A 16,621-nucleotide genomic window follows, 5' to 3' on the forward strand; every position below is an offset into this window, starting at 1 on the left:
ACCTATCTCACACTAGGCCCGACATTGGGTTCGCTGTAAGCTTGGCTAGTCGCTACATGTCAAATCCAACCGAGTCTAACATGAAAATGGCGAATAGAATCCTCCAATACCTCAAAGGCACACCAGGCCGAGGCCTCCACTTCAAGAAGAATTTAAACAGGGACGTTGAAGTTTATACAGATTCAGATTGGGCAGGATGCTCCACAGACAGAAAATCAACTACAGGTTATTGTTCATTTGTGTGGGGGAACTTAGTAACTTGGCGAAGCAAGAAACAATCTGTAGTGGCGAGGAGTAGTGCAGAAGCTGAATTTAGAGCTATGGCCCTAGGTATCTGTGAAGGAATGTGGCTTAAGAGCATGCTAGATGAAATCAAAATTCAAGTGAACCATACTGTGAGGTTACTATGTGATAACAAAGCTGCTATAAGCATTGCAAAGAACCCAGTCCAACATGATAGAACAAAACATGTGGAAATTGACCGACACTTCATTAAAGAAAAAATTGATAATAAGATTATAAGTATTGATCATGTCCCATCATGCAAGCAAACTGCAGATATCTTAACCAAGGCTCTTCCAAGGAATACTTATGAAAATATCAAATCCAATCTGGGTATGATAGACATCTACCACCCAGATTGAGGGGGAGTGTTGAAGATTAGCACATATCAAATCATAATCATTTGATTCTGATTTGTCAAGCTGTTACAAAACAGTGGTGTAAATAGATTTATTATATTATTGTCATTTCCTTATATAGGTAGCAGCAATTATAGGAAATTATTTCTCTGTTTAATAGCATATTAGTGTACTGTATTCTATATATACCTCATAATGTAACAGTTCCAAAATCAATGAAATATACAACATATTTCTATATATATATATATATATATATATATATATATATATATATATATATATATATATATATATATATATATATATATATATATATATATATATATAGGGCATATCATATGAGAATGACATATTTATATGAGAATGTGAGAATGAATCTGAACCATTGAATTTTAAAATAAATGGTGGAGATTATGGGTGAATCTTTTTTTCTCTCTCCTACTTCATTTATTTCAAGATGCAGGTGAGAGAAAAAAAAGATTCACCCATAATCTCCACCATTCATTTTAAAATCCAATGGTTCAGATTCATTCTCACATTCTCATATAAAAAAGGCATTCTCATATGATATGCCCTATATATATATATATATATATATATATATATATATATATATATATATATATATATATATATAGGGAGCATATCAAGTGAGTGCATTTTAAAATTAGAGATAAGAGGAATAAATATCAACCATTGGATTCATCAAGTGAGAGAAATTAATTGCCACATTAATGCATTAACCTTCTCTCTTGATGAATCCAATGTTTGATATTTATTCCTTTCATCTCTCATTTTAAAATGCTCTAACTTGATATGCTATATATATATATATATATATATATATATATATATATATATATATATATATATATATATATATATATATATATATATATATATGATAAACAACTAAAATAAATAATATATAAAAAAAAGGGTGAATTCTAGGGTGAGGGACCAACTAAATCCTTCACCCATGTACCATTATTAGCCACAATAGAATTAAATAATTGTATTAAATTTTATTATAGAGCTTCTACCCCCAATAACTTTTTTTTAAGCTTCATTTATCTTTCCTGCATCTACTCCGTTTCAATCTTTCTATGTCAGCCATTTGTCAAAAACAAAACAAATCAAATAATTTGAAATTAAAAGGATAAACATAAGTGAATAAAAATAAACATCCATAATAATAACCATTATTCTTCTTCCATTTCTCTCCGTCTTTGTGGCGATCCATCGACCTGAATAATGTTTTTACTGTATTAATAAGGCGGCTAAGATGAAAACCGGTTGCCTGTAATTACAATTATGTTTATTAGTTTATGTATTCAATTATTCTTTTGATTGATGTTTTCAAAAATAAAAAATCCTAATTTTTGATTAAATGAAGAAATAGAATTTTTAATACTTTGTATTTGATGTTGAATATAAATGGGAGGAAGAAATTTTGTTTTAAACATATTTTGCTTTAAACAGTTTCTAGTTTGAAATTTTTAATGCAAAAGAGAATTGCTAGAATGCTGATTACAGAGCCATAACTATAAGGTTCAACTATGACAGCAGGATTTCTAAGTTGAGAAAATAGATATTTTTTAGCGACGGTAACCGAAGGTGGTGACATTAAATAAAAATAGAGGTTTTTGTTTTTTATTCACTTAAATGTATCCTTTCAAAAGATTAATGAAATTTAAAAAAAAAATTATTGGGTATGAAAGCTCTATAATAAGTTTTAATAAAAGTTATTTAATCTATGGCAGATAATAATGGTACATGGGTGAAGTATTTAGTTGGACCTTCACCCTAGAATTCACCATAAAAAAAGTAAAATAGTATAAAATAAATTTAGCAAGAAAAATTATAATCACTTGTTATCTTAAAAAATATGGCATAACATTATTTCAATGCCCAAATATTTGTTTGCATAAATACATAAGGACATGTGTTTTTAAAGAAAGAAATTATAAAAGGGTAATTTTGTATTTATGGTGGTAATTGATTCTCGTAAGTTTATATAGTGATATAGTGATAATATGGTTAATACATTGCATACAAGGTTAATCTTACATACATCGTATGATGACTTTTACAATTCACACAAACTAAACTACATGTTAGTAGTTTCGTTTCATTTCTCTTTGCATTATTAACAAGAAAGAAAACTAAAGGGAATACTAAGAAAGAAAACTGTCAATTATTTATGCAACAAATTCAATTTTAGCATATAATTTCCTCTTCCATTGATGAAGGCAACAGATGGCTCGGAGACATTGATAAGGGAGTAAACTAGGTATTTAGGGCTGAGCGTGAAGGGTTAAAGAATGGATGAGACGGAACCACCAAAAATACACAATAAAGAGGAAAATACTAAAATAAAATTAAAATAAATTAAACTTTGATATCTTAGTCCTAAATGCAACTATATTATAGTTAGTAATAATTTCACAAATGCAGGGCTTTTCTGGAAAAGCCAACTGTACAAACTGATGACCAGCGCATAATACATCTATGTATACCTACAAATGTGACATACTATTACTTTCACATCCTTTAACATCGCCGTATAATCGATTAACAATAAAAACACAAGAAACAATTGAAGATTAGAAAGAGAAGCTGATTTTACAATTCAAGGGGAAAAAAAAATACCAATGAGAGTATATACAAGCCGCCTGTACAAGATCACTCAAGGTGTGACGGAAAAAAGGGCTTTTCATAACCAAGCTCCCCAACCAGGAAACATTTGGCACAATCGCTCAGAATCTATTGCATCTTGGATGAGTTGCTGTACCTGCAAATGGAATACCACAGTTAGATTTTTCATGAGATATTTGAACACGTTAAATTATATTTCATTTTATCGCTTAGTTAACACCCATGGTATAGGATGGTTATTATAAATTTGTGACAATTGATCAAACTTTATTCCCCAGTGCGATGGGAATACGTCGTCTAGCCATACATACAAGCTTATGTTTCCAATTTTTAATTTACCTGTTACATGATAGGGAAATGCTAATGCATAATATCTGAATTTCTGACCTACTTTATCAGCTTATCAACGGTATAGATGATAAAGGAAAAGAAAACAAAATGCATAATCATACACTAATTTGGCAGGGATGTATTGATAAAATACCTGCCCATGGATACTTCGCATTTCACCATCTTCATACCCATCCAGCTTTTGCTTTACACGCAAAAGTGCACGTGCAGCATCTTTATTTCCTTCATACTCGTTTTGAGGTTCCTCCAAACTCGTATCCAAATCAACATCCATTTCCTGTGGAGAAAAATGGAAAAAAGCCACTGCAGATAAATCAAATCATGCAAGATGAACAAACTTCACGGAATGGGGTTGCCAACAATTTCCATAAGATATGCCGGACACAGGATTCTTTTTGTTCCAAAGGTTAAATAAAGAATAATATTTGATATTCAGAATACCTTTTGACGCTGCAAAGCTTTCAGAGGAGATAGAGCCCACTTATAAAGAGGATCATGGATAAACACCTACAGAAGACACATTTGTTATGAAAATAAAAAGAATAAGCTCAATTCATTCAATACAAGTTTGAGTGAAATATGATTACCTCCACAATTGTAAGTAATGCCTCTTTGTTTGTCCGCATAACAGAAAGTGTTTTCTCACAACATCTTCTGAAAACCCCCTCTACACCAGTTACACCCATTCCATCAATTACATCTCTTGTGAGCCTATATGGAACCTGCCGGCAGTTAATGAAGACAACAAAAATCCAGATTAAGAATGCAAGTGAGATCACGATGAAGGATGCAAGGGAAGTTCAAATTGTCGCATCCATGTTGGATGAGTGTTCAAGTTACACATTGGATACTCCTAGCTTCATCTTAGAACTTCTATACCAAACAAACGTACCTTTTCATGCTTGGGTCTAAACCAAACCAATCAAAGCCAACCTTTATTGGTTAAGGTATCAATTTCATTAATGAAGAGCTCAGTCGAACCAAGTTTAATTCATTAAATGTACACTCAAAATCATATGCTTCAATGGTTTTAAATTTAAACAATTGACTTGGTGTTTTGGAGGATTGTAATGGTAACTTAAAAAGTACTAAGAGTTACCAAGTAGTATTTTGTTGATATTGGATAGTTGACATCCTAGTTGTGATTGAGGCTGCAAAGTCCTCCATGGTCACAACTTAGTCTACTGCAATTGAGCAGAGGCACAAGCCCAGATCAGACTTGAGGGAACTTAGGGTTTTATCTCTAGCTACATCTATTTCCCTTATCAGTGTCCCATCTCAAGGTTGTTTATTATTCTATCAATGCTGACAATTGAAGGTTTATGGTGAAACATATCCTATCCTGTCTTAATTCTATGACAATTTTATGAGTTGTTTGTAGCTGTTGTGTTCTCAAATTTTAAAGTTCTGTAATCTCATATATATGTATTCACACTTGCATGCTTTCAAGATCATTAATGAAGGTTTATCAACGACATACCCGTTCTGGGGTCTTAAGCATCAAGCCTTGTTCGAAAGCAACACCGAGATCAATGTGAACAACCTCTGCAGTAGTCTGATCAATTAAAATGTTCATTGAATGCCGATCTCCAAGGCCAACAATATAACCAACCTGAATGTCAATAAGCTAATAAATATACCAAGGTTGTGAATGACAGATATATTGAGTGACGCAGATCATATATTTCTGACGTTTCTTCAAATAATCATATTTCAGACAGAAAATCAATCAAAACTATTTTGAGATAAAATAGTACTAATAATGTATGTGATAGATTTGGATCACAAAATGGGCAATATGGTCAAAGCTGTATTCATTGCAACACAGAAGGCTAGATTCTGTGTAGCTGCAAAATTCGGAAAACAAAAAAGAATATAAAAACTTCAAACGAGTGCACTGGAAAATAACTTAAATTGAATTATGTTAGAATTGTTGAATGGTCCATCTATACTGGACAAACACCCCACTTTAATTTGATACTGAGTGGATCCAGTTATTGAAAAAACAAGTCTGCATGGAAAAGTAGAAGGCACTTGCCATAGAACTGGTAGCAACACTTCGGGTATATGCCAGTCTCTTTTCAAACCACTCAGCTGGGTGTAAAAACCTCTCCAAGAAAAAGAAATGCATGACAGGCCTGCAGAAAACAATATGATCAAACTAAGTTGACTATGACTTCAAAGTCCTTTAAAAGAGAGTGATGGAAGAAGGAGAGACATCAGAAGATTGCAAGACATGTTGGCCAATCCCATATACTCCATAAAAAATTCAAATGACTAATTATAATAACTCTTCACGGGAAATAAACCTGAAATTCCTGCAAACTTCCTGAAATGCTTTGCGCTTGTCCCTTTCCTATAAAAATATCATCACTGTATTACTAATCTATTTGGTATATCAGAAAATGAACGATAATATAAGCTGTGCCTGTCTTTTCAATTTGTTTTGTAATCTCTTTCTAAGGCATAGTGTAAGAGTTGAATAAGTAAAAAAATTGTACAATGTACAGTACTTAATAGTGAATTTTATATAAGGGTTTCCCAGCAATTATCTCCCAACATTAATGATCCTGTTATAGGAACTAAGAACAGTAAGAATGGAAATATAGAGTAATCTAATTATAGCCACCCAGATCCACTAGGTTTCTCATGGATCATGACAGATTTCAACATGAGTTTACTAATGCTTTTCTGATAAATATGATAGATTAGGAGATTCAAATTCTTCATATGTTGCCTTTATTAGCTTTCGCTGGAGAAAGTCTTATCCACACCTCTAAAGATTTTGTTTTGAAAAAAATACTAAAAAAAACTCAAACCATGAACATACATTTTGGCCATTTTTAGATTAATATTGCAGAGTTTCTAGGTCTTAGTTTTCTTTTTCTCTATTCTTATTGTATAAAAACTGAAACAAACTACCAAATAAGCAATATACTAAGATAAAACACGCGAGATATTTTTTGATATCATGTTGACACAAATACTTAAACATTATTTGCTTACATTTGCCATGTGCTCTCGACATTTAAAGAATGGCCAATCCCCTACTCCATAGCGACCATGTGCACCACCATTTCTCATGCTGAAGTTCAAGAAGATTTGTTAGATATAGGACTGTACAGGTGCTTTACTCAACAACGTAAGCTGGTGGGTATTTGGTTCATGAGATCGTTTCTAAAGCTCAATAATCATGGGTTCTTGAGTTCAACATTATTGCACTCATTATTCTAAGAAGTTAAATTTGAGCACAAGATAAGGACAGTAAGTGAATTGTTCAAGTATAAAGGCCAAAGAGATCTTGCTTGACTGGGCAATTTAAATATAAAACCAATCATGTATTAGACAGGGCAAATTAACTATAAAACCATTCAGGTGCCTTCACCCAACAGCTTAAGTTACAATTGAATCATGACATGGACCAGTCATTTTGAAGTTGAACAAAACATTAAATTTTATAGTAAAATAGGTCTCTTTTTGACTAACCTCCCTATAAGATATTCACCGAGAGGAAGAGTTCCATTAACCCATTCAAGAACACCAGCACTTGGAGTAAAAGGAACAACCTGAACCATAAAAAAACTAGTCTCAATCAATTTGATAATTCAAGTTTTTTCGGCCAGTACTTTAATAATCAATACACAATCTAAGGCAAACAACAAGGGCATTTTCAGCCACATTACATATAAGATGTTTTGGGGTGCTGAGAGTATACAACAAAGAAATGCATGGATTAAGGTTCAAGATGAACAATTTGTACCATAAATCAGAAAGCAAAAGTAAGACAAGAAAGGAGAGAATATGTACTAAAAAAAATGTACAATTCAAAATAAACAAATGATATATAACCCTCGAGTATATCCCTCTTATGCAAATAAATTTTATAAATGCTTCCAACCAGCAAAGAAAAAAAAAAAGTCTTTGTGCAGACTGTATCATTTTTCAGGAATTAAATTCCCTTATATCCTACGTATTCTAAAGCTTATCACGGACTATCATGAAGCAAATTTCTAGTCCGAGGAGAAAGAGATAAGATGAAGCAACCCTGGGAACAGGACCCAGTTGCAAAAGCATATTCTATGGCAAGTTAACATTTCTTAGCCCCACTTTATTAGAGTAAGAAAAACAGAGAAAAGGTAAAAGAAAAATTTGATATGAATTTTTTATTTGAGAGATCAATATACAAGAGGTTATCTACTTGCTTAACATGCACTCCCAGCGGTGCCGACCTACACCGACTGATAACTAACACTGAGGCAGTTCCAAAAAGTTAATGCTGATGTGGCATACTCCCCTAACTAACCTTTGAACCTTGTGAAATGTGTTACAGCTAAGCCAAACTTTTGACACAAACTTTACAAGCTGATTAACAGCTAAGCTAGAACTAAAACTAGTATACTCACATTTCCATTTTCCCTTATTTAGACACTCCTTAGCTGGAAATTCCCTAAATCTATTTACTTATAGCTTCTTCTCTACAAGACAGTGTAACAACATACCAGTTAATCACCAACACTAGAGGCAAAGAACAATAAAAAGCAAAAGATACCTTGTAAGTCCGAACACCTAGCCTTCTTCTCCATGTATCTTGATGGTTCCTTAGGAATGTGTTAACTAAACCAAAGAATTGTTCCATTACCTATACAGAATTCAGAAGGTTATCCATCAAAGTAAATAACAAATTCAGGGGCATCTTTCTTAAGCTAAATTTTTTGTGACGGCACCAATATTTAGCACAAGGAATGCCAAATATTAGAAAACAGAGAATCAAATTGTGAAATAGAACAAAACCTGTAACCCAGCAAAAGATAAAAAAAAAAACAGCACCCACACAACCAAAGCAGACCCAGGAAACAGAATCATTAACAAAATCAGCTCATATGATGAACCAACATGCTAGACAAATCAGCAACCCCCACACATCCTATGGGGTTAACAAACTGAGATGATACCGGGTAAATAAACCCAATCAATTTGTGCTTATCCATTAATCATGTTAAGATCCCATTAATCACTTAAGTGTACGGTTTCCCTGATCCGTCAAAAACACACTGGACATCTAAAAGGATGAGAAAATCTGTTTTGCTATGCCTAATCTATACTAAAAGATTTCCGTGGACTAATCAGGCCGACTAGATGGAAGGTGTCATTTTTCTAAAACAGGCCGACTACTCAAACCAGAAGGCAAAAAATACAAATAGTAAAATTAAATGATAGTTTGATTGAAATAGAAAAGTAGGTTTGAAAAACATATTTGTAATAAATGCTTGCTTGGGGACTTAGTTTTTCTAAAATATGGATATTTAATATAACGTCAAAGGATGCCAAAACGATTAGAAAACATAAGCTGTTAGAATTCATACAGCATCCTGTCTTAAGTCATCATTTCCAGATTTTGCAAGTTGCCGATATCTGCAGCCATCAGAACCCAAGCATTCAACCACTTTAGGAGCATTTATACCATTCATTATCCTGAATGTTAAACCAACATAAAGCAGATTTAAGAGTTAATATTGAATGCTAGAAGAAAATTATCTCTGAATCTATAAATGATCAATACATACATAACAGAATCTGCTAATCCTTTGAAGTAAGGAAAAGAGCCTTCGTGATATTGACAACTACGATCAACTGAAATGGTAGCTGTCACTACAGGTACCTGAATGGCCAAAAGAAATATCTTAGCACGTAAATAGCTTGAAAAAGATTTAACATAGGCATAGCAGACCTAATCTTGACAATATACAAATAATGCTGTCATAAATGTTTCTTTTAGAGTTTATCACATTACATGTTACCTTTAATTCATCACATGTTTATATTCTTAGCTGTACAAAATCAGTGATTAGGAGTAGATTTAGCAATCACATCAATTTAGCATTCTTTTTATTTATTGTAATTACATTATTATAAACAATGTAGTCAAGCACAAGATTTTAAGTAGGATATGTCGGCTTGTGAAAGATCGTAAAACTTGGATCGTTAGCACGCCAGATAAACAGACTGATTTGGTGTGAAAGGCATAGGGCACTAAAGACCCCGTTGATTCTATGGTGAAACAAAATTTGGTGAAAGTGGAAGCAAAGGCCTACTGCGCTATTTACCCACACAGGTCTATAGTAAACTAGAATTCTGAATGAAAGGCCAAGGGCACTATAGACTTAACCCCCGTGTTCTTTGCCTTCTCAACTTCCACATTTTAAGTTCATTTCTTCACTTTCGTTTTGCCAACACCAAGCAACTTGTTATTAGACTTTATCATCTTATATATTTTTAAACCAATCACTTGTGAACTTCTTTTTCCTCAATTCTTGGATATGATCTCTTGCACTTGCTTCTGCCATCTTTTTAGTTCTTGCATCTATGGTGCTATTCCGTTGATGAAAGGGTCTCTACTAATTCTCTGCAAGTATATGCCCTTTCATCGGTGTGTCTATATGAAGCTACTAAATCTCTAAGCAAACTCCAATGACCGAGATAGCCGAGCTGCCGACTTCAAAACAGATATCGGGATAGCAGAGTACATGATGGTCGCTTTATAAAGTAATTAATGCCATATAATCCTTGCAGTGGGAGATTAATTAAACATAAAATAATTGCCTCATCCTGAAAGCTTCATCATCATAAATAAATTTAGCAATTGACTTACAAGTTCTAGCACTGGGAGATTACGTAAATCCCTTGGTAGTGTCACTCTTTTATTGGTATCCTACATAAAGAACTCAATTAGAAGTTTGTTTAAAATAAATAATTTCACTCTCCTTGCAAGCCACTAATAGAAACTAATCTTCAAATAAATTCACGGTCACAAAAAAGAATGGTCACCTCTCTCTTTGTCTCCATCTCAGCAAGTTTGATATAAATATCCACCATTTGCTTCATCTACATATAATCAGAGTTTAGTGATAATTCTTTGATTATTAAAATTAAGAGAGGAAAATATATAGAAAAACTGATGTTACTTGTCGTATGATTGCTCCATGATAAGATGACAACTCATTTAGCAGGTTTTCTGCCGCATGTTTCTTGTCCATATCAACCACAAATGAACTTCTACTACGCTGTTTATCCTTGATACGGTCACCATTTGCCAGGGCCAAAAGCTAAGTAAACATATAATGACTTTTTAAAAATATTTGATAAATAATAGACACAAATATATAAAATTAATTCAACTATTGAAAAGAAAAAGAAAACAAGCGAAAATATCATTTCAAATTGGAAAATCAATATATGGTTAAAAAAGAAAAAGTTTGGTTTACGTTTCCCTTAATCATACATGTGTTAGAAATTTCACTTCTGGAAAAAATATATTTGTAAAGGCATTCAAAATATTTGCTTGATGTTAGATAACATGCACGTACTTGAAGTACTGTATGGTACGGATGATCAATAGCCATTTTCTTCACAAGAGAAACCAAAGCAAACTGCATGGTACAAGTTCATGTTACATTACATAAAGGAAAAAAAATATGAAAAACATTTGAAGTGTACAGTACAGGGGAAACCATAACCTGGAAATTAAGAGGTCCTTGACCATCCTTGGAGCTACCCATTCTAGAAGCAATTTGGTATACTAACGGTATAAATTTGAAGGATTGAACCTACAAACAGACTCAATGCAGTGAACATATGAAACCCTTAAATACAAGTTTTGAAAAGGGGGGATTGCCAATGTTTTATACTACAAACCTCATCAATTGTGCTAAGCATGCTATTTACAACATGTTTTCTAGAAGAAAGACTGAACCACAAGGAAACAATTCGAAACACCTGAAAGCAAATAAACTTGATAAATGAAACTATAATCCCTTGCAACACATGCAATATTTAAATGAAGTGTATGTGCATTGTGCATGAATCTATCAATAGCAAAACAAAGTAAGAGCAACTTCATACCACTCGCACATCATACTTGTCACCTATGACTAAACAATGTTTATATCCCTCCAATGCCAGATTAAGAAAATTGTCTCGATCATCCTGGGATGTTAAAAGACAGGGGAAATGGTACATATTATAAACTAGGAATTAAAGAATATACTCATTCGATTTTGAGATTTTGCTGCAGACAGAATTATAAAAAATTCTTCCTAACAGCTGAAACAAAATAGATACCTGTAATTTTTGTTCTTCTTCCTTATCCATGGCTACTTGCTTTTGTAGTTCTTGGATTTTCATGGTGTAGTCAGTTTTCTCCCCCTATGTTATGTACTACACGTGTTAGAGCACCAAAGAATATAAGCACGAAAGAAAATTTAGAAACTACCTTTGTTGAACTCCTTAACCTTTTAATGAGTGCTTCCAACTCTACAGTCTGTAAAATACATGGTTATAATAAGCAACATCAATAAAACTCGCTTATAATTTCACTATCTTTCAATCAACCCCAGTCTTTTTATTTCAATCAGTAAATGTACCTTATGCTTTCTTAAGCGCATTGCTGATTGCCATTCATTAGAGTTAAGTCTTTCTTCATGGCTCCTAAATAGAGCATCCGTATAATGTGCAAGATGAAAATGAGTCTGACATCTCCGCCCCATGGCCTTTTTATCCGCAGTTTTCACATCCTCGGTAATAGAGACTGCCGGTTTCAAATACTTCTCCAAAATTGTTCTTGAGCTACACGTTTAAATAAAAACAAGAGAATACAATAATTCATAGCCAAGCATAAAAACAGAGTATATATTATTTAAACATTGAACACAATTAAGCTTGTCCACTAACTTGCTAGATCTGGTCTCTGCCAGCCACTTCCCAATCAACCGATATACATCTGAAGCCACTTCATTACTTTGATAATTTTGGGATATGTACATTCCAAGGTTGATAGCCATCTCATTTTGACCTTGAGCGCGAAAAAGCTTTGCTTCTTCAATCTGCCATTCAGAAGCAGAGAAAACAATAATATTAGCAACAATTCCTAATAAGAAATAATACTGCTGATTTCTTTTTAAGCAATGTCTCAGCAAGATAAAGCTTGGATAAACCCACATTGGTTAGTCTAGGAATTTGGATTGGGCCTAACCCATCTCTACAAAAGCGACTTGTAGGGTGAGGATTGTCTCCGCTTATAAACACAACACAGGCTATATATTTTAGCAATGTGGGACTAAATCCACCTCTTCAAACCCAACACAATGAAGGTGTTGGAGGCTGCAATGAAGACAAGTCAAATGCCGCAACTTAGGCGACTATGGGTGTACCGCAATGAAGACAGAAATTCCAACAGTTAGAGATAGAGCTTGGAAAGACTTTATATAGAGTGACAACCCTCCTCTTAAAAGCCGGTTTTGTAAGATTGAGTTAGGTCAAACTCTAATTCTCTTAGGCCAAGCTTTATAAACACTGCACATGTCATATCAATGTGAGACTAAATCTACCCTTTCCAACCCAACACAATGATTGTGCTAGGGGCTGCAATGAAGGCAAGCCGAATACAGCAATTAGGCAACTAGGGGAGGACCACAATAAAGGCAGAATTTCCAACAAATATTTTTTACACCAACTTGACTAGGGTGTTGAAATATTTTATTATTATTAGCCTCGATACTATTTGATTTTATACTTATTGTAATTCCTTTGGAAAAAATATGATCATATTTCAAACTTGTCTTCATTTCAATGTGTTCTGCTATAAACATGAGTTATTGTCTATCACCAGACACACACACAATCGTGTCAGCTCTCTTACCCTTCCAAGCCAATATAAAGATGAGTGCTGCTCTTTGGTTCCAACGCAAAGGGTCTTAAACTCATGCAAAGCACCAGCTGCTTGAGAAAACCTAGATCCCTGCAAAAATGGTGAATAGAAAATAAGAAAAATAATTTGGGACTGAATGACATCATGATAGTACCATGGACCAGTTCACGTAAAAGCTTGAGTTGTTAGCTACAGACCCACCAATCCAATAATGATATTAAATCTATAACTCCCCCGCTTGATGAAGCCCTTAAGCAGGAACAATGGACAAACAATACAAAGGCCTACCTTATGAGTATAAATTTCATTTTAATCCGAATGAAAAAGGCATGCATAGAATTCTTCACCAATTGGTCAAACTGGTTCTAATAAAACCATGTTAAAGCTCAAGTAGCTTAATCAGAGGCTCAAAAATGATTTTTTTTTTTTTTTTAATTCCAACAATGATTATAAACCTAAGGAGGTATGGTGCAGACTACGTAAGATATTGCAAAACACAATCCCCATAACAAAGCTAAACAATGATTTTATACCTTCCGGAGTGTGGTAGCAGACTGTAGAAGATGTTGCAACATATTATCTCTACAACTCAAAGTTTGAAGTAGAACTCGTCGAAATGGTATAAATGGTTCTAGCAAATTCATATGCAGCTGCGTCCGTTGCAAAATTGAGCACCAATCCATATCCAGCCATGATAACTACTTGACAACATAAACAGTGCAAGGCATCAAAATCTATGATAAGTAGTCTGAAAATTGATTGTCTAATTCTTGCCTGAATACCATAGCAACAATAACCAAGTATTTTCTAAATAGGTGGGGTTAGTTACATGGATCAAATTTAGGTATATAATCCATCCATATACTTTACATATTAGAAAAAGAAAAAAAATGATATTGCCACGAAATGCTCAGATACAAAAATACCTGTTCAATGGAAGGAATCACAAGCTCAAGAGACACATTTCGCTTCTGAACAGAGAACTTTCTACTATCATCTTGGCAAGTTCTCCAGCGCAAATCCCAAGCCATGCCAAGATGATAAAGCATCTGTCAAATGATCATATGGAAGACAGAAGGAAAATAGCCTCATCTATTTTATTTGTTTTAATAAGTGTAAGGATCAAATATGCTTTTTTAAAATTAAAATGTTTTTTTTAGATTAAAATTCTACACATTTCTAGTACTTATGAAGTTAATCATCAATTTAAGTTACTTCACGTTCTCGAGCAATTCTACCAATCATTTTGTTAGGTTATAAAATAAAAAAGAAACAAGAAATACATTTCCATATGAAGAAAGCTGCTGCAAATAGGAGGGGTAAAATGATGGGATAAGGGAGAAATGCAGGACGTAAATGTGCTTTCACAAAGCATGAAGGTTTACGAAAGAAGAAAGAAACATGTTGCAAGTGAGGGGAAAATGAGAAGGGAGTGGGAAGAGGAATGAGAAGAATCGCGACATGGCAGTTGGAGAGTGGAGGAAAGGGATGCAGGAATCATACCGGGAAAGAGAAAGAATGGTGACATAGAGGAAGGATGTGATATATTTTCAAAAGCTATTCTAGAGGTTTAGCTGAGCAGGGGAGCTGTTTGTCTATCAGCAGGATTAGTGTCCATAAAATATTTGCTTCCGTCTTGTAAGAAGTTGTGCTCCATTCCAATCCCCTAATACTTTCTCTTTTAAGCATTCATACTATAATGTAGTTTTTAACTGAGGAATTCACTACTTCTCTGTCCTTAAAATCTGTCTTGTTTATACCTGGTACTCCTTTCAATTTGAATTCTCTCAAGTAACTTACTCGTTCTCACAATTGTTCACTAACCTTTGATGCTGACTTGTTTGTTATACAAGAGTGTGGTACAAGTTGGACGATTGGCGTAGGACATGAATCTCATGGTCTTTACTATCTCTAGTCTGATTCTTCTTGGATTTGCAGTGTCGCGCCTCACCGAAACTTATTCATGAACGACTAGGACATCCTTACTTGTCCAAATTGAAAATTATGGTTCCAAGTCTTAAAAAAGTAAAAACCTTGTCATGCAAGTCAAGTCAATTAGAAAACATGTTCAATCCCTTTTTGTTAGACAAGTTGAAAGCCGTGTGATTCACTGTTTCAGTTATTCATGCAGATATATGGAGCCCTATTCAGATATATGGGGCCCTAGTCGTTTGTACCTGCTACGGGTTATATATATGTTGTTACTTATATTGATGAATTTTATAGATGTACTTGGGTTTTCTTAATGAAAGAATGAACTGAAATTCTCCCCATCTTCACTTCTTTTGTTTATGAAATTAAGGCCTAATTTGGTTAGACAATTTTTATTCTTAGAAGTGACAATGCAAAGGAATACTTCTCTTTAACTATTACTTCCTTTTTGACATCACAGGGAATTCTCATTCTCCATCAATCTTCCAGCCTTCATCTCCCTCAACAAAATGGCATAGTTGAAAAGAAAAACAGACACCTTGTTAAGAATGCTCGAACATTGTTGCATCATAGAAACTTACATGTCCGTCATTGGGGTAAGGCAATTTTAAAAGCTTGTATTTTGATTAATCAGATGCCCACTTCCTCTCTATATAACAAAAGTATCTCACTCCATCTTATTTCTAAAAGAACCTTTGTTTCATGCCGCTCACGTGTTTTCTGAAAGTTTAGATAAGTTGTCTACCCGAGCCATTTAATGGGTTTTTCTTGGATACTCTAAATTGCATAAAGGATGTCTTTGTTACTCTCCAATTCACAGTTGTTATTATGAAAAACCATATTTTCTACCATCCTCAATTGAATCCAATACCATTCAAAAAGTTTTTCTTATTCCCTACTTTGGTCCATCATTCTCTCCTCTGCAGGAATTAATTTCAACTATAGATTCCACTCCAAATAATCCTTCGCCCACGCCATCTCAAAGATCACTCATTACATACTAGTGGCGCCCACATGTTCCTAATAGTGGACTGGAAGGCACTGAAAGACAAAGTGAATCATGTCCAAATCAGAAATTTCTACCCAACCGGTGAGAGCGTTAATCTGGTCATAAAAGATCCGAAGATTGGTTAGAAAACTCATCTACCTTACTGTTGGAATTTCCTTACCTTACAAATCAGTTTTGTAAAGATGAGTTAGGTCCAACCCACGCATTCTGAAATGGTATCATAACTATTATTGTAGTTAGTAAATAGCTCAGCTTTCTTATGTACTGTAACTGACACCTGTCAATCTCTAGAGAAATACTACCTACATTAGCAAGTCACCATGT

General features: G+C 33.9%; 1 protein-coding gene across 2 annotated transcripts in view; it reads right to left on the bottom strand.

The window, feature by feature from the left end:
• Positions 1-2,185: 2,185 nt before the first annotated feature.
• The window catches only part of LOC131661761 (serine/threonine-protein kinase ATM), an 89,853-nt gene continuing 75,417 nt past the window's right edge, over positions 2,186-16,621 (bottom strand). For both annotated transcript variants that reach the window (XM_058931377.1, XM_058931376.1), the window contains exons 53-78: positions 14,283-14,405; positions 13,890-14,054; positions 13,348-13,446; positions 12,381-12,532; positions 12,074-12,275; positions 11,923-11,970; positions 11,772-11,855; positions 11,553-11,636; positions 11,346-11,426; positions 11,168-11,257; positions 11,018-11,080; positions 10,616-10,756; positions 10,479-10,535; positions 10,303-10,362; positions 9,218-9,312; positions 9,017-9,125; positions 8,203-8,292; positions 7,140-7,219; positions 6,660-6,738; positions 5,963-6,009; positions 5,692-5,791; positions 5,134-5,265; positions 4,241-4,375; positions 4,095-4,160; positions 3,787-3,930; positions 2,186-3,438 (exon numbers count right to left, since the gene is read on the bottom strand). In XM_058931377.1, the coding sequence (XP_058787360.1) occupies positions 3,361-3,438; positions 3,787-3,930; positions 4,095-4,160; positions 4,241-4,375; positions 5,134-5,265; positions 5,692-5,791; positions 5,963-6,009; positions 6,660-6,738; positions 7,140-7,219; positions 8,203-8,292; positions 9,017-9,125; positions 9,218-9,312; positions 10,303-10,362; positions 10,479-10,535; positions 10,616-10,756; positions 11,018-11,080; positions 11,168-11,257; positions 11,346-11,426; positions 11,553-11,636; positions 11,772-11,855; positions 11,923-11,970; positions 12,074-12,275; positions 12,381-12,532; positions 13,348-13,446; positions 13,890-14,054; positions 14,283-14,405 (2,604 nt within the window). In that variant the 3' untranslated portion in view covers positions 2,186-3,360. The remainder of the gene's footprint in view (positions 3,439-3,786; positions 3,931-4,094; positions 4,161-4,240; positions 4,376-5,133; positions 5,266-5,691; positions 5,792-5,962; positions 6,010-6,659; positions 6,739-7,139; positions 7,220-8,202; positions 8,293-9,016; positions 9,126-9,217; positions 9,313-10,302; positions 10,363-10,478; positions 10,536-10,615; positions 10,757-11,017; positions 11,081-11,167; positions 11,258-11,345; positions 11,427-11,552; positions 11,637-11,771; positions 11,856-11,922; positions 11,971-12,073; positions 12,276-12,380; positions 12,533-13,347; positions 13,447-13,889; positions 14,055-14,282; positions 14,406-16,621) is intronic.

Source organism: Vicia villosa, linkage group LG3 (assembly GCF_029867415.1).
Source record: "Vicia villosa cultivar HV-30 ecotype Madison, WI linkage group LG3, Vvil1.0, whole genome shotgun sequence".
Lineage (NCBI taxonomy): Eukaryota > Viridiplantae > Streptophyta > Magnoliopsida > Fabales > Fabaceae > Vicia > Vicia villosa.